The 18,533-nt window shown below is 39.7% G+C and overlaps 1 protein-coding gene across 2 annotated transcripts; it reads right to left on the bottom strand.

Moving 5' to 3' along the window:
* Positions 1–1,586: 1,586 nt before the first annotated feature.
* clcn6 (chloride channel 6) lies at positions 1,587–17,520 on the bottom strand (the record flags this gene model as incomplete). Of its 2 annotated transcripts, none has more annotated exons than XM_083894684.1 (23): positions 1,587–1,707; positions 3,295–3,420; positions 3,587–3,694; positions 4,137–4,293; positions 4,946–5,106; positions 6,211–6,397; positions 6,569–6,675; positions 7,195–7,351; positions 8,629–8,782; positions 10,733–10,862; positions 11,005–11,116; positions 11,282–11,448; positions 12,702–12,815; positions 13,126–13,258; positions 13,343–13,401; positions 13,836–13,903; positions 14,008–14,134; positions 14,368–14,474; positions 16,089–16,155; positions 16,256–16,321; positions 16,524–16,589; positions 16,700–16,756; positions 17,434–17,520. In XM_083894684.1, the coding sequence occupies 23 exons, from the start codon at positions 17,506–17,508 to the stop codon at positions 1,627–1,629; spliced, it is 2,586 nt and encodes an 861-aa protein (XP_083750810.1). In that variant the 3' UTR covers positions 1,587–1,626. The 2 variants fall into 2 exon arrangements, with proteins under 2 accessions (XP_083750810.1, XP_083750809.1); XM_083894683.1 differs by having other exon boundaries at positions 10,733–10,856; positions 17,434–17,508.
* Between the last annotated feature and the right edge of the window lie 1,013 nt (positions 17,521–18,533).

The raw sequence follows: 18,533 nt of genomic DNA, 5'->3' as shown, positions 1-18,533 counted from the left end.
TTGAACAATAAAAAAGGCACAAGACAGAGATCTCGCTTTTTGTCCCACAGCTTAAGTTTTCCTACCTCATGTGTGACGTTCCATCTCCACAAAAACCAAGTGACTCAAGGTGTTTGGCAAACACTCTTAATCTCAAGTCTGCGCACAACCTTCCATACAATATAAAGTCTCCAAAACAATAAGTGAGTAATGCTTATACCACAAAGCAATAATGTCCAAGGAAGTCTCTTACCCATTAAAAATGTAACTGCATTAACATTGAATCATCAAACAACACAGGCAGCAAATCATTAACATTAAAATTATAGAAAAATAACCTCTGGAATAAAATATAAAGCAGAGAAAAAGAAACAAATCGGAATGTTTGATGTACATATTATGTGCCGTCATGGTCATACAGTGGAATAAAAGTACAACCACACTCCCTTTAAGTCACATTTTAAGTCCCTTTTAGGAATGACAATGAAATAATATACCAGAACAAAGCCTAACATGACACAGTGCTATTTAAACTGGATCGTTTGAGCTTTAAATCCCCTATTACATAACAAAAATAGATAATGTGAGACTGTCAAATATAGTACTAACAGTCCTAGCTTTAGCCCTAGCATATTCCAACACTGAACTGACAAGGAAATTACACAGCAAAATGTTACTGCATGTCATGAACGCAACACAACTGTAACGTACAGTCTGTATGTGCGTTATAGTTGTGTTGAAAACAAGACCCTAAACTCTCGCAGAAGCAGCTTGTGTGTAGTTTAGTCACAGGCCAGGTGACAAAATTGCTGGGCCCTTTTTAGTGCACATATTCCAGATACTCCTATGACGAAAAATAAAACATACAGACGGTAGTCAAAAATAAAAGTGCAGCAGTGACAACAATGATAAAATATCATCAAAAAAGTGAATCTCATTTTGGTAGTTTGACCGATTTAAACTAAAAAAAAAAGGTCCTATTGCCTTCATTTTCACCTGGAAACCTACATCATATGAGGTACGGTTTCTTTGTATCTTCATAGTTTTATCCATCTATTATAGTGGTTGTCAAATTAGGGCAAAGTCCCTATGGAAGGAAGAACAGTTTAATGTATATGATGTATGAATGTCAGAAAAATAAAGATGAATAAAAAAATTATCCACAAACCAGTGTGCGCTTCAGCTGGACGTGTAACGACTCGTGTCACAAGTAGTGCATATCGTAAAAATCTAATATTTATTTAAAATTGAATGAAATAAAGACAAATAAAAAAATGTTTTGGATGAAACAATGACACTAAGCCAACAAAATAACTGCAGCTATTTCCAATATTTAAAAATAATGCTTTTAGGTCTTCTGGTGTAAATAAATATGGATAAAATATGAATCATTTCGGGGCAAATTCTGAGACAATAAACAAATATGGTTCCATCAGACGCTTGGTTTGTGTGTCCACTCCCATTACTGAAAACAAAAGATCTAGAAGAAAGTAGGTTGGACGAAGGCCAACGACTCCTCTTACCTGGTAAATCTACGGGTCTGTTGGTAGAAAACAATGGTTTGTTTCATTTAGTGGAAAAATTGTGTTCCCTAGTGTCTAAATGCTGTTAGGAATGGAGAGACAAGCGCTCAGGTCCAGACTCGGATCAAAAAGTGATGTTGTGCTGTCGCAGTTTGGCCTCGAGGAACTCGTGGGTTAAATTATGTCTTGTAATTATTCCAACGATCTGAAAGAGATGGGGGTTTTGTCAGACAGTTACATAAACATGCTGAAATGACAAAAAAAATAGGGATGCACCGAAAATTCGGCCACCAAATTATTTTGGCCGAATCACCGAAACCAAAACGATGTTGTGATGACTTACACAAAAACTGCGGCCACCGCTGCACCCGCCTGTCTATTCCCGCTTAGAGTCTGTCCAAGATCAGTTTGGAACACCAATAAAATGGCTCCAGCAAGATGTGAGTACACAGTGGAACAGCACCTATTAAATGCTGGAAAGTCTCTTTGCACAAAAGCGAAACTTGGCTGTATACGGTGCAGATTATGAACTCCCCACAACATTCACTCCACACCAGAGAACACTCTTCTTGTGCCCTTTGAGCAGTTAACTTAAGTGATCAGCTCATCTGATATTCCCTTAATTGCAGCACTAAAGTGCCTTCTACAGGAAGGTTGAGACAACGGAGTGAAAACAATGAAATATGCAAGATTCTGTCAACACGTTTTACTAAGATCTACTCGGATCCCCTGCACTTCATCGCAACTACTTGATCCTTGTCATAAAGATCATTATTTGGATGTAGGTATAAAGCTGCACATAAAGAAATGATCCAGTCTGCGTTGGATAAGGAGAGGCCGCTTGGAGACCGAGAAGCGCCCAGCACAAGAGAGGCGAATGGTGCAGGGGCGGTGCGCAGAAAAAAAAGGCCAGTCTGTCTGCACCAGATGAGCGGCACGCTTTTGTTGCAATGCCTTGACTTTAGTGAGGTAAGTACACACAGTCCCAGCCATAAGAACAAAATTTGATTTAAAAAAACAAACAAAAAAACAATGCTAGAAAATTGGCATTACAATTTATTTTGGTTTTTCCGGTTTCGGTTTTCAGCCTTGTGTTTCCAATTTTCAGTTTTTGGTTTTGGCCAACAATATTCATTTCGGTGCCTCCCTACAAAAAATAAAAGTCTGTTTTCTAAAAACAGGGAGGACTCAAGGGCAGATCTACTAACTTGTACAAAATACATCATTCCAACATTTCTACCCAATTTTCCCATGGGGATTAAAGCAGAACTATGCTGGATGTATACCTTAATCCTCTGTATTCACGCAGCACAGATCTGTGCTAAAAAGTGTTTTTTTCATGTTTTTATGTGTTGTTGAGTCAAAGTTATCAAATCTCAGTCAAATTTTATTGTGATATAAAGTAGAAATACTTGCACAGAAGTCACAAAATAGACTGTTTTTCTTTTGTTTTTGTACAAAACGTGTACAAAGACACTACTTTGGCTGCAGTAATGGCCCTTTTCCACTATGGTCCTGGCTTGCCTCACCTCGGCACGGCTGCATGAAACTGTGGTGATTTAATTTTACACGACACACACAAATGAGTGACTAGTGACTTGTAATGTATCAGTTGTTTTCAGTGAAACTGAATCATTAGAATCAGTTAATAAAAAAATTTTGTTCAGTACTTCCTCCATGCCATTTCCCCCCATCCACACATAAACGGTGCAACCCACATGCAACATGTGGGCGGAAGAGCGTTCTTAGTGATACCCAGCTGCTTGTGGACAAGGCATCAGTTACTACTTACTTCTCCAACAGCATTGACCACTGGTAAGTGTCGCAGGCCCATGGTTCTGAACAAGTTGAACACCTGGGAGACGCGGGTGTTGGGTGACACTATGTAGGGACATGGGTTCATATAGGGGGTGACATACTGGCAACACAAATAACATCACGTTAATCGACTCAGAATGACTGTGGAATATTGACAAATCTTATTTCATCCAGATAAGTGTCATTCAAAATGCCCTGCGCAAATAAACATCGCCCAAAGAACACTGAATATGTCCCTATTAAATAAACAATATATTCATAAATACCACTATCATGTGGGGGTTGAGCAAAGTGAGGTCCACATCATGGATGTCAGGGTAACGTGGGTAATCTTCAGTCATCTCCGCATAGGACAACCTGGGCTGAGTGGCACTCTGTGTGATGGAAGGTATGAAGAGACATTCAACTGAGTAAACACCAGTGGATGAGAGCTGATGAGAGCCAGTGAAAGCAATGCAGGGTCCAAAATGTGTTGAGCAGCTAAAGGAGCTGCTAATGTGATGCATTCAAAGACCGTGGTAAATACCATTACTTCTGTAGGGTCCACGGCGTGCTGAGCTTAGAGAAGCAGCTTAAAGATGCATTCAAGTTACACCGCAAATTGGATCCAAATTAATAATTGGATATCCATACCAACAAGGCTTCTGATCTTTTGAATTCAGTCAATGCAAACATAAAGCCAGAGTCATGAAGAACAACGAGTGTGTTTGGGCTCACATAGTACCAAACCATTTTGGAACATACCGAATAAGAACCTTGAAAGACTGTACATAAACAGTATACAGGTGACAGGTGGTGCGCATGTGTGTGACTTACTGACTGATTCTCAGAGTAGCAGACTCCGCTGATGAGCAAGTTGACCAGCTGGGAGCGCAGAATGAGGCCATGAAAGGTGAGAGGCCGGAAACGCTCCTCCATGGTCCACTCCTCACTCGGAGACTGATCTGGGTACAGGTTAGGGTAGGGAGCGTGTCTGTATATGAACAGCAAAAGGGACATTTCGTAGATTGTTATACATTATAGTCCAAAAACATGCAATATGGGATTAGGTGAAATGGAAATGTAGGTGTGAATGTCAGAGGGGAGGGTTGTTTGTCTCTATAGGTGGCCCTCATGAGGAGGACAAAGTGGTGCGTGAGTTATACATTATATTATATCACACAGGCATTGGAAATAAATGTAAAAAATTAAGATTACATTATTTTATTTAAACCATGGGGGATTTTGCAATGTCAGAGCAGCAAATTTTGTAGAAAGTAAAAGTTAATGCATAGTAAACTTGCATTATAAACACCAGAACTTATAAGAAAAATAGGTTTTTAGGATGACTTTTCGGATGAATAAACATTAAACTAAAGAGTATTATGCACAGACGTGTGGATTAAAAATGATTATCAAAGACAAAAGCTAAATAAAACTCATCTATTAAACAAAATCCTAAATATGTTTTTAACAATATCATTATATCTTTAATGACAGTAAATGAATACATAAAAACGTAGTATAATAAGTATAATAATAATTTGTACTTTTGTGTTTCTTTGGAATTTGTCTTTATTGTGCATTATTAACATGTGTGTGTGTGTGTGTGTGTGTGTGTGTGTGTGTGTGTGTGTGTGTGTTACCTCCTCTCTAACATTTGCTGCAGCAGATCCTCTCCCTCCTCTGCTAGCTCTACCACAGCATTCTGTTCGTCACAGACATTTCTGAGCTCGCTGGACGGGTACGACTTCATTGACTGGCAGCGCCGCCGCTGTTCGCCCGCTCGAGTCATTACACTGGATTTCTGCGTGCGACAAAAATATTACAATTACACCGATGATTCGGCTTAGTGACACTTTATTGGGCAGCCCGAGGGCTGGGGGTGCCCCTGAGCAAGGCACCCAATCCCTTATACAGCACTAAGTCTCCCTGAATGCAAAATAAAATGTAATGTCAGTCAAGAGTCAAGACAAACAGCCCAACTTAATTTCTAAAGTTTGTCAGTGTGATTGGGATAGAGTCGAATGTGGCTCTCTTTTTTAACAATATCATACACCTACAAGAACACGCTCTCAGAGCTCACAGAAGTCCCTGGCACACACAGATATTCATAAGCCAGCTTACAGAGAGTATTAGGTGAGATTATTATTGGGTATTCAGTGCTCTCCACCAACGCAGAAGGCTGCTTGTTATTTGCAGAGACGAGTCTCCCTCATAGGAAACATTGTGTGTACCCTTTGCTGGTAATCAAGGGGTACTACATAAATAGGTACTTATGGGATGGCAGCATGCATCTCATGTAGAGCTGAAACAAAAACTTGATTGTTTTAGCTTCTTAAATGTGAAATTGTATATATGTTGTGGCATTTTCTTTGTTTCTCTGCTCCATGTAATAAAAAAAATCATTAAAACTCAATAATTTTGGTTTGTGGACAAAACAAGACATTCGAGAAGATCATCATTTCCAGATTTGACAAACACTGATCAACATTTTTTAATGTTTTCTGCTATTTTATGGACCAAACGATTACTCAATTAATTCTGAAAATAATGGACACATTAATCGATTATGAAAATAATCATCAGTTGCAGCTCTAATCTCATGCAGGTAATAACAGCTCAAACATTCCACATTTGCAACAATACTGAATTTCAGTGACAAGTGACAGCACACGTATATGTTAATGATGATGGAAGATTTCATTTGACATGCAGTTAAACTTCATACTTAATGATTTATCATAAATATCCATGACCCATAGCTTGAGGATCTGCGAAACAATTAGCAAAAATAAATGTGTAAAATATTTGGGTATACGTCTTTACCTCCACCTCTCTTAACTCCCTCTGGATAGGAAGCTTGGGCTCAGCTCTCACAGCTTAAATTGTTAAATGGTAAAGGACATACCTTGAAGCGGATGTTGTTGCTGACCAGGATGTTGCCCTTCATGAAGTCTCGCTCATTCTGCCGGTTTTCAGTGACCACAGGAAAGGCGTGGTAGACGGTTGTGCGCAGGATACTGACTAGGGACTGGACCCGGGTATGGGGGTACACGTAGGTCAAATTTGGCTCCATGATATCGCTAGCTGTCAGCCTGGTAAACATGATGGAAATGATACAAATGTCTTTCACCCAGGTCATAGTTCTCCAAAAGTCACTGAATCAGTATATGTTAGCATTAAACCAGAATGGGTGTCAAACCTGCACAGGGGTCAGAAATAAATTGTAAAGTAACAACTGACAGAATGAAAACAATTAATCTTACTTGTCCATCTCAACCTCAGTCTCCCACTCCAGCAGCGGCACTCCTTTCAGGTCAATGTGGATGTCATAGAGGCCCTTGTTGAAGAAATCTCCTGTCCACTTGGCGACCTGTGTGAATCAACACAACAACATTTACCACAAGAACCCAACAGGAATTCATAAGTGTCACTCAAGACATACAAACCTAAAAGTACTTCAGATAATGAGAGATAAATGAGAGCCATGTTGATGATTTGCAAACGGAGATTCAGAGGACTTGCAACCAGGCTCCTATTGGACAAAACCAGCTTTGGAAAACCACTCACATGCCCTTTACTTTATCGTGTATAAACATAACTAAGACAAGCATCATGTGCTACTGAAGAAGAGACAAAAATTGACTGACTAAGACCATTAAAAATTACATTCACTGACATTATAAATCAAGTGATAAATAAGCTAAGTTCTCAGTAGACTCCTATTCACTTTTTGTAACTGGTGGAGTTGCCCCCTGGTGGCTATTAAATATATTATCATTTCCTGGTTCACCACAGACCAGGAAGACGAGGTCCATGTGTTACATGGTCTATGGCCCAAACACATAAACCAGTAGTAGAAAATGCTAAAATACATACGATAACAATGTACCATTAGAGTGATCATGATGGGTAGTCCATATGTGATTTCATTGGTGGATTCAATGAGGATGACAGTGAGACTGATGGTCATTCTGACCACACCTCCAAGAAAGGCAGCGGCCCCGATGAGAGCGTAGGTCCCCGAGTAGATGTCCATTCCTAGATTCCTACAAGAGGGAGAAACACAGAGTGAGCTATGCAATCATCTGTCCGTTAATATGTGCTGAGGTTAAGGACTTGAGTCAGTGGGTTGTCCGCCACAGTACTGATTGCGGTCAGCTGAAAATGAGCTTGTGGCAGCAGAGGAAGTGAAAGAAACTGACAGAGGTAAAAAAAAAAAAAGGAAAAAGTAATCCAGTCAGCAGATTCCACAACATGCTCAGTAAGCCTGGGTCACGACCAGATTGAATAAAGTATGTCATTGTTCATTGAATTTCCTTGTATGTTCATGCATAAGAATGTATTTTGACAGTTGTTTTCTTTTTAAGCTGTGTGTGTGTGTGTGTGTGTGTGTGTGTGTGTGTGTGTGTGTGTGTGTGTGTGTGTGTGTGTGTGTGTGTGTGTGTGTGTGTGTGTGTGTGTGTTCCAGGTAATACTTACATTATGGGACCGAAATATGTTTACACAGTCGCATTTTGGGGACTTGTCTTATTTATGGGGACAAACAGCAAGTCCCATAATGTAAATTATTGTATTTGGTTAGAATGGTTAGGAGGTTGGGGTTAGTTAGGGTAATATAGTAGTTATAGTTAAGGTTAGAGTAAGTCTACAGGAAATGAACTTAAGTCAATGTAAGGGGAAGGTATGTGCCTGCCTTACATATGCAAGTCACAGAACACAGGAGATGTATTCAAAATAAATAGCAGCACATCCTCGTTCGGTAGCGAGGGGAAAACTTCATGACACACCTATTGGCATTTTTTTTTACTCGTACATCAGCCTGGAACATTGACATGTTACAGTACAAAGCCTTCATCAGTGTGTCAGAGCAACCTCCTGTATACTGTCAGCTTGATGTGAACAATGAACTCTGATGTGAGGGAGCGAGCGAGTGGCTGTCTAACAGCAGTAGACATTTGTTAATGCATCCATCCATCCATTATCTACCCCTTTATCCTCCACCGGAGGGTCTGCCAGTTCATAACATACTTTATCTCATAAAAAACACAACGAGCAAGCACTTGGCAACAGTGGAGAGAAAAAAAACTCCCTTTTAACAGGAAGAAATCTCTGACAGAACATCTGCCTCAACCGGTTAGGGAAGGAGAGAGGAGAGAGTGGAGGCAGGAGGGAAGGGAGTTGGTGAAGGAGAGGTGGGTAAGAAAAGACAAAGACAAAAGAAGCAAGAGGAGAGATAGAGACCAGGAACAGTTGTGTAACAGGTGTATTTCTAGAATCAATATCATTAATAACAGTTGTCAACATTAAGTAGCTAAATACTTACACATTGAGGAGGTTGGCGACCAGACGTCCAAATGCTGCCCCACAGAGCAACGCTGGGACAAAGAGACCACTAGGTACACAAGCACCATAGGTCCAACAGGCCAACAGGAAGTACAGCAGGAAAAATATTGACAGAGTCGCAGGGCTGAAGGTACCTGAGTAAAAAAAGTGAGGAAACAAATCAATGAAACATACAGTATATACCAAAAATAATGAAGCAACAGTATCCCCAACTCCTTCTCTCCCCCACTCAGCTCTCAGTCCACTTGTCATTTTTCAAAATCAAGCAGTGGACAGAGTTAGCCTCAGAAGTGGGGATTTAGTTACCCTACAATTCCTGAAGAACTACAGTAGTTTGCCATAAATGAAAAGTGATGTCAAAGTCCATATTGTTACAGATTAGCTTCTGGGGACAACATTTATATATTTGGGGTGTATGGACAGTGAATATGTAGACAGAGGCTTGACATTTATTGTTCACAGTCCAAAGAGCAACATGGCATGAAATAATGGAATCTTGCAGTCGAGAGAACACATCTATGTTGTTCTCCGAGGTCTGTTCAACTTGTTGAACGACTCTTTAAACATCTTGCCAGGAGTCTGTTGATTGTGATTCTGTGTACTTTTTCTGTCCTTGCCAAGATGTTAAAGACAGCTCTGAAGTGTTTTTTTTTTTTTTTTTTTACAAACAGCAATTAACAAATCCTGATATCTACCCAGGCCTAGAGACAAGCTGCAGACATTTCTGTTATATTGCCTTTTTCTCCTTTTCTCCACCATATCATTTGCAGATATTCCCTTTAAAGGGGAGCATTGTAGCACAAAATTGACGAGTTTTAATTGAAATATTCAAGTCTAGTAAAAGATTTTTAGGTTTGTAACAGCTTTGGAGATTGGGGGCTGTCTCCACTCCCCTACCGTTCAGCAAAAGACCAGCCTTGCAAGATCAGCGCTGCCGACCCCAAAATCTGAGGTCTCGCGAAGTCTCGGGTCTCACGAGAAAAAAACAAATAAAACTCTCTGTTCTCTATGCATGAATGTGTATTTGCTATTGTTGTAAAGGCCTTTGCTCGATCATATTTATGAAAAATGTTTGTTGCTGGTTTGTTTTTGGTGGTGGTTGGTTGTTCCTCCATCAGCATAGACATGGCCCCACGTTGTGTGCTGGCTCCGTTGAAAACAAACACAAATGGCCAGGAGAGGGAAAGGGATAAGGGAGCGCCAGCGATGACTTTTTACGAGCTAGGATAAAGCGGCAAACAAAAGGGGGCGCTCAATAGAGAAAAAGACCTGGGGCCTCATGTACAAAGGTTGCGTACGCACAAAAACATGGCGTGCGTCCTTTTCCACGTTCACGTTCAGATGTATGAAACTTGAAATGACCGCGGAAATGTGCGGTGCCCACGCCAACTTCGTGGCTGGTGTACGCACGTTTCTACAGCTATTGTTCCATTGGCGACACTTAGTGGTGATGCTGGGAAACTGTTAATAATGTGAAAACAAGTAGTCATCAGATCGATGTGCACATCAGAGACACACTTAAGAACAATTAACACCTTGCAAATGGTGCAATCCGACATGTGCGAGTATTTAGGGAACGCAAGGATAATAATTGGCTCATAAGCCGATTTCGGTCAGGAGTGTGCCAGTCAACCCTGAGCCGAGCCATGTCAGCTGTGTGGGACGGAATCATCCGAATGTCATCCAGGTTCATCAAATTCCCAAACAATGCTGTTAAACAGGCCAACGTTAAAGCGCAATTTTCAGCGAGAGCCGGTTTCCCTAATGTAATCGGAGCTATTGACTGCACACACATTGCTATAAAAGCGCCATCACAGGAGGAATTTGTTTACGTTACATTTCATCAATGTTCAAATCATATGTGATGCACAAATGCAGCTAACTAACATCATGGCACACTTTGATACATCTGAATTTATTTGTGCGTACGACAGTTTCTGGGTTTTGGCGTACGCCAAGTTTCAGTAGGAAATCCATGCAAGTCTTTGTACATGAGGCCCCAGATCTTGATTGATTTCAAGATCAAAGGGTTAAGCTATCACAGAGTTATCACAGAGCTTCTAAGTGTGTGTGCACAGTCTCACCGTCCTGGTGGAGGAGCTGACGAATGGCAATCTCCTGTGGGTTGAAGAACAGCGTGGCCATGTCATTGTAGGTGTTGTTGGTACAGAAGAACTGGCGGACGGTCGAGTTGATGTCCTCACCCCCGGACAGCTGAAAGAAAACCCTTCACAACTTACTAAAGATAACAAACCCATGGCACTGAATGTAAAACTGTGTAGTATGTTGTGCCGTATAATTCTGGTATTTAACATTTAAAGAGGGTTTATAAGAATTGGGACAGAAAAAAACTTACAGTGGTGTTATGAGTTGTGGAGAAGGCCAGGTCACGACATTCGCCCAACAGCATGGAGGCTGCAAATATCACCACTGTTGTCACCATGATAACCAGCAAACTCTCTAAAACTCTGGAAAATGGCAGATATTGGTCAGTTTCTTTAAAGGAGGAATTCATTGTTATACTTTAACACATTTATTTTCCAAACAACAACTGTAGATAAAGGAAGGTTAATACATTTAAATGACATATGTGATATTCTGTATGAGGATGCAGTGGATTAGTGAGTGATCACCTGATAAATTTGGCCTTGGGATGGATGTGTTTGATGCGACATTTTGCCAGACACTTGTTCAGGCAGTTGAAGAGCGCACCCAGCAAACCGCCCACCACCCCCATCAGGACAAAGAAGGCCAGGTCCACAGCTGTCCACAGGTGGCATTTCTTATCTCCATCTGGACACTGACGAGCAAGGGGGTTTTAGGAATGCTGATATGTTAGATCAGTTTAGTATTGGCGTACAATAATAGTTGTTTCACCAGAACCTCAAAAATGTTCAGTTTAAGGTCACAAATCTTAAAGAGGAAGGAAACCCCCCTCTTCCCAATGCCCGATTTTGAATAATGTGAAGAAGTGGGCTGAGAGCTGAGTGAGGGAGAGGAGGAGGGAGGGACAGTGGAGAGCAGTCGAGGGGGTGTGGTCTGGTAGTGAAATCTGAAACCGAGTTTCTGAAACTCCCTATCAGTCAGGACGCGCTTCACACATTGAATAGAGAAACGTGATGTAGCAACAGCTCTGGCACTTATAAAAGGAGGAGTCTGGGACAACGAGCCTTGTGCTGGTTGGACAAGAAGGTGACAAATGGACTAATGCTGCGTTTCCAACCAAGTTGAACGGTTTGGTTTGGTACAGTATGGTACTTATTTATTTGCATTTCCATTAGGAATAGCACCAAAATATGTAGCCCCAATCGTTTCATTCATTGGCACCCTTCCCTCGGAGTACCAGAGTAAAATGGTACGGTATGGTCAGTGTGGCGCAAGACAAGAATGGGTGTAATTATCCCATGGATGTTGAGACAAATGCCCGCAGTCTATTTTCGGACAAAACTTGATGTTTTGAGTCCTCCATTGTTGTCTGTTGTGTTCTCGTCTGTTGTGTGTTGTGTTCAATGTTGTGATTCGTTGTCATCATAGCAGTATCACACCATGCTACACAGCCATCAGGCATAGCCCACACTCCCCCACCAATTAAAGGTACTGTTGTCAGTCGAAAAAAAGCCTGTCCCAGGGCTTTACTGTAGCAAACCGCACCGTACCATGATGGAAACACAGCATAAGAAAGCAATAGCTGTGGGAGTAGATACACCAAGTTTTATCACATGCATAATTTCAATACTTTTCACTGTAGATTGACTACAACATTTGCACCCGGATCATTTTCTCATGACAAAAGTGGTTTAGGGGTTTAGTTGCACTTATGTGCATAAAATCTGACTCTATACAGCTTATTGCAAATAATGGCCCACAATTAAATATACAAGCGTGACGTGATGAAGTGGTTCATCTGCAACCTCGCCACCCACCTGCCTGTGCCCATGTGAAGAGACGCAATTAATTTGAAAATTGTACAATCAGTTCATTTCATTTAATTGTTTGACAGCCCCATTATTATACAAATCTACATGTACAAAAGGGGTGAGACGAGTTCATTACCTTGAACTCTCCAAAGTTGAGCAGACCAGGCTGCTGGAAGGAGCCCCACGTGTTGAAGATGATCCCTGAACGTAAGAAGTTGAGGGTGAACGTGGCGGACATGGAACAGAAGAGCTGTGAAGAGATAGGGAGTTTAATATAGTCAATGATATGTGCTTCATCTCCAAAGTCCAATATAGTCATTAACTTGTTTCTTTCACGGTTTCTCTTTCTTTGAGTAAATAATATTGACTGCATAGCTACAGGGGTTCTATGGATCATGTAATTCATGACACTCAGACAATCCGATATTTGAGTATGGACTGAAGTATTGGAACAATGAGTTCTGCCAAATGCAGAACCAAAACACTAGCGTGGCTAAAGAATTACAGCGTTAAGAGTAGAAATGTCTTAATTCTTCCTTCGGTGAAAAGGGTTAACTTACCACTTTCCAAGTGAGTCCCTGGTTCCAAAAAGAAGAGCCCTCCTCCAGACTGAATAGGGTGCCACCTATAGGGGCACCAAAGGCAGCGGCTACACCAGCAGCAGCCCCCGCTGACACAAAGTCACGTTTGTCCCTGAATGAAAAGGACAAAACAATAAGCTATGACTGACAATATTAGTATGCTAGAGTTTGCTAGTCAAGGTGTGTACTGTCATACCTGTCACTGCGGAAATGGGGAAAATCAAATTTGATCTTTTTGAAGGAGATGCTCTGAAACTGATACCAGAAAAAAGATAAAACACACTGGCCATAATAAGAGTCAGATAAATCAAACTTTATTAAGAAAAAGGGTCCTAAGACTGGTCCGCTTCCATTTCTAAATTAGCTGCCATTTGACAATTATTTACTGCCCACTCTTTAACAATCTTGAGTTCACACTTAGAATAATGAACATGAACAGTTCGGATTTCTCATCCAAGCAAAAAAAAATATATATATTTAGAAATGATAAGGAGCAAAATCCATGTCCAACATGAAGATGGATACCAAAATGTATATGAGCTAAGGTTGAGAGACAGTAACACAAACATGGGATATTCAGAAGGCTGGAATTTTAGAAGATTACTGAAGTCTTCAATTTACATAGTTATCTAGTTTATATTACTACTTGTTCCGAGTAGAGCTTGTGATCACAATGTGCTGCCGTTTACCTGAGGAAGGCCGGCTCCCACAATGGCTCCACTGTGAATCATCGGACCTTCTTTCCCCACAAACATACCTGAGGAGACAAACCTGCTTTTCAGTGACTCCAACTCATCGCAGTACTCATTTTATTCAGACATATGTCACAGTTATGTTCAACACAATGCTCTTCGACTTCACCTCCAGCCACAGTGAACAGAACTCCAGTAGCCTTGCATAGAAAAGTTCGCAGACGAACAATTCCTGGGATTTTCACACCATTCAAGTAACTTTTAATTTCCGGGATCCCTGAACCGGCAGCGAGTGGCTGGATAAGAAACAAAAATATTAGCATGTAAGCAACAGAAGCATCAAAATGACAAAACATATCTATTTATAGCAGGTATCGACTAAAAGTGGACTTTTAACATTCATGTAAATAATAAACTTAAATTCTCAGAGGGTTTTTTTTTACGTTTCTTTAACAGGTTTGTTTTCATGTTGAACATACAATGATTTGCATTGGGAATACTTGAGTCACCTGTGTCTGAGCAGTCTTACCTCAATGAGGACAAGCACACTGGCAATGAAGACAAAGGACATGTTGAATGCCAGGAGCTCCAACAGAGACAGAGGGAGACAACCTTTTCCAGCACACGCCTCTACAGCTGGAGTTAGTCAGTTAAGGGTCTTGGGTTGGTGAACTGGTTGGTGCCCTTTGTTGCTTTGAGCTACATTTATTGTTGCAGATGGGCAGTTATTGAGCCGCTGTGGCTCGGGGGTTGCTAGGAGAGCTAAAGGAACAAGAGTGGTTTGATTCCATTAACAGTTTTGGTTTCCCTAGCAAGAAGCCACACTTCCCAATTATTAAGCCTAGCCTCCATGGTTGCTACATAAACTACATGGATTACATATTGCTACAAGAGGTGAGAGGGGAAACTGAACATAAGTCCAACAGAGAAAGAGAAACAGGGGAGACAGTCATACTTTGTATAACTATATTTGATATCATATTATATTTCTTATATTTTATATAGTTTGCAGAGCATGTTCTTGTATTTTTTTAACATGTTTTTTAATGTTTATTTTTTCTACTTTTCATTCTATAGCATGGTTTAGATATGAGTGTGTTTTTATGTACTTTTTTTAAGTGGACCCCAGAAAGACGAGCAATGCTTTAGGGCAGAGGTTCCCAAATGTTTCACAGTCCCGTAAACCTTCAGACAATTGACCTCCAGCCATGTACCCACTACAGAACATTTTTCGGCAAGAAGAGTGCGCAACTCCGACTGTATGTATGCCAGTTTGGAAAATCACTGCTAACTGCAAGTGGACTGCTGACTAATTGGTGGAAAAATCCACGCATTCAGCCTCCACATGCTGGATACCTGTCTAGAGTGTGTATCGTTATCTAGAAAAATACAGTTCATTCACCGTTGACCCAGTTTCAGGTTACCTGAGTCAAGGTGTGAAAGAGTCATTGCACTCACATAGCAGCCGACTGCGTCTCTCAGGTGACCCTAATGACCCTATTAAATACTTGCATTCTTCCACCAGTTCTTCAGTCACAACTGAAGAAGTCACTCGGATGAGAGGTGAAACATCTTCAACTTCACTCAAGTAAGTCCAGTTCAGTACAGCAGACTACTTTAGAAAATATATTTAGTGTTGTTTGCCTGATACTTTGCTGCTATAACACCTGAATTCCAGGTTTGGGATAAGTGACGTTTGTTTGTCTTTTTGAATAAGTGACGTTTGTTTGTTTTTTTGAATTTTGTGTGTATTCGTCAAATTGTTAGACATATAGATTAGGCCACAATTCACGATTTTTATGATCTGTTGTCTGGCTCTCTTCCTGAAAACATTTGATTTACATGCTCCGTTTACCTGAAAAGCAGCTCGATGGTAGCCTCAGTGTAAAATTACTGATACATTAATCTGAAAGTAGCCCAACTAACAGTTAATCAATAACCCTCTTTTTTACAGCCTATGAGTCGACAACATATTATAATAAACACAATGTATGGGATAACTCACAAGTGCCAAAACACATTCAACCTATCAGTGCATTACAGCACTTGCCACAACAGCCAATAAATCGCACTCTACAAGTTTGCCCACTGGCTCTGTGTTAGGGAGAGGTGTTACAGTATTTTTTTCTCATACAATTATTGTATGTGTGTGTTATTAATGACATTTAAATACACCAACTACTACAACTAATTCATTCAGTGGTTCATTGAACACTGATATTGTATATATTCGGACACGTTAAAGGATACAATCACCAACCACATTAAACTTGATTTTGTTGAAGAGGCGCACAAAGAAATCCACAAATAGGCCCACCTGGAAGAGATATGAATGTAATGTTGTGTGGTTATTTGCAACATGTTGGTACATACGTAAATGTATTATATAAATATACATATATTACAAATATACCTACCAGACCCACGGTGACACCAATAGCAAACACCATTATCCACCGGACAGCTTCATACTTTTTGGCTTTCTATCAGTGGATAAAATATATAAAACTGAGAATTAAACCCATTCAAACCATAATATGTAAGTTTCTTTATTTAAGTTATAACATGTTAATGACAACTGTGACATTTTATTGATAAGCTAAAATGCACACATCAAATTACATCTGAAAGTGCCATCTACAGCTGAGCAATTACTCAACAAGATATCTGTGAATCATCTCTTACCTTATTGTCCGTCGCCTCCAGCACCTCCACATAGGGCTCATTAAGGCAGCGGTCATAATCCAAGCTCTGGTAGAGCCAAAACAAACAAACAGCAATTCTTGCCTTGGTAAGATTCCATGAATCACACCCTTAACAGAGAAAGTATTAAACTGATAACACTGGCTTGACTTGTTTACCTCATAGTCTTTACGAGGAAGAATCTCATCTTCATCATGGAGTTCACCAAGGATTGTCTGAGAGGAAAAAGCACATTAAACATATGAATATAACATCTGTTATTATTAAAGTCAATAACAATAATGCAATTTCATTTACTTTACTCTACGGCTCTCTCAGTCACTCCAAATAGATTCTTGTTCACACAATCCCTGGATTGTTATTATAATAATACAGAGAAATGGGACCTACATTATCTGATGTACATTATTGATATACATTTTTTGATTGAACTTTTTTGATTCACAAGCAGACATTTTTTAAATGATTTTGTGGATTCCCCCAATTAATTAATTTAGAAAAAAATCAACTTAACAGACAACATTTTTTAAGACTGGATTTAATAATACATTCAGTGACTAAATATTATTATTCTTTGTGCTTCTGCCTATACTTTGTGTTCTCTATTTTGTTCCATTTTAGTGCTACAATTTTAAACTTTTATCAATATTACAATTTCTTTGTGCGACTACCAATTATCTAATTTTTGATTGTTTGTGAATGATAATTGGTCATTGCTCATCTTAGCATGCAGCTACAAGACAACGAGATACAGTATGAAGCAGGAGGGTGGAGCACGTAGGACACTGAAGCACTGACTGAGGAGAGCTAAACGGAGCTTCTGTGGACAAACAAACGGTGTTTCTTTTTTAAATTAATTTCTTCTTTGAAGAGTTATTGCATTTGTCCTTACCAGCTCTTCTGGCGTTCGTGTTTCTCCATCTCTGCAGCAGCAGCGGCAGCACATACACATCCCACAGCACGCCATCTTTGTTGTTGTGTCATGCTGCGTTCACGTTCAGGTAAAAATATAATTGCCTTGCCTAAAATAAAAAAATGTGTTTGTAGGTCAGACACCCTGTTTTTACAACACTATCAAACACACTATATACTCAGTCTAAGTTTGATTTGTTTTAGAAAAACTTAACTTTCATTGTAAAACACACAAAACAATGCTTAGATCATTGAAGCTATGTTTTTAATGTTATCATATTTCCCATGGCACTTAAACGCAACTTCTAATCCCGGCCTTCCTTAACCTCACCACGTGACGCAAAAAAACGTAGAATGAATCAACACTGTCAAGGCTGCGTTTCTTATACGCATAAAACAATATTCTTGGAGAAACGTAACCTAAATACTCTAAGTGAAAGTGGTTTTTAACATTATTATTATTATTATATTATTATCTTTTTTTGTTTAAACTTCTATGGTGCTGCAAACACCGAATGATTTAAGGAGCTGATTTATTTTTTGAAAGCACATCGACATTCTTATTTATTCTTGTAAATGCACATGCTGCATTTGTTGACGTGGGAAAACACGCAAACTATTTATTATTATTTATTTTTTTAAGACGAAAAGTTTGTCAACTCGTTAACGTTGATTTGCCAGTAACATTTAATATTTTAGAGCTGAAACGATTAATCGATGAATCGACTATTAATAGATTACTAAATTAATCGGCAACTATTTTGATAATAATTGATAATCGGTTTGAAGTTTTTTTCATGATTAAAACAAGATTTCTGATTGTTTCAGCTTCTTAAATGTGAATATTTTCTTCGTTTTCTTGCTCCACAAACCAAAGAAATCATTAAAACTGAATCATTTTGGTTTGTGGACAAAACAAGACATTCAAGAACATCGTCATTTCCAGGTTTGACAAACACTGATCATCGTTTTTTGAACATTTTCTGACATTTTATGGACCAACCGATTCATCGATTAATCGAGAAAATAATCGACAGATTAATCGATTACCAAAATAATCGTTAGTTGCTGCTCTATAAT

The sequence above is a fragment of the Microchirus variegatus genome, assembly GCF_963457635.1.
Source record: "Microchirus variegatus genome assembly, chromosome: 9".
In the NCBI taxonomy this organism is placed as follows: Eukaryota; Metazoa; Chordata; class Actinopteri; order Pleuronectiformes; family Soleidae; genus Microchirus; species Microchirus variegatus.
The sequence above is the reverse complement of the archived record's forward strand: the minus strand, read 5'-3'. Positions and strand labels throughout refer to the sequence as shown.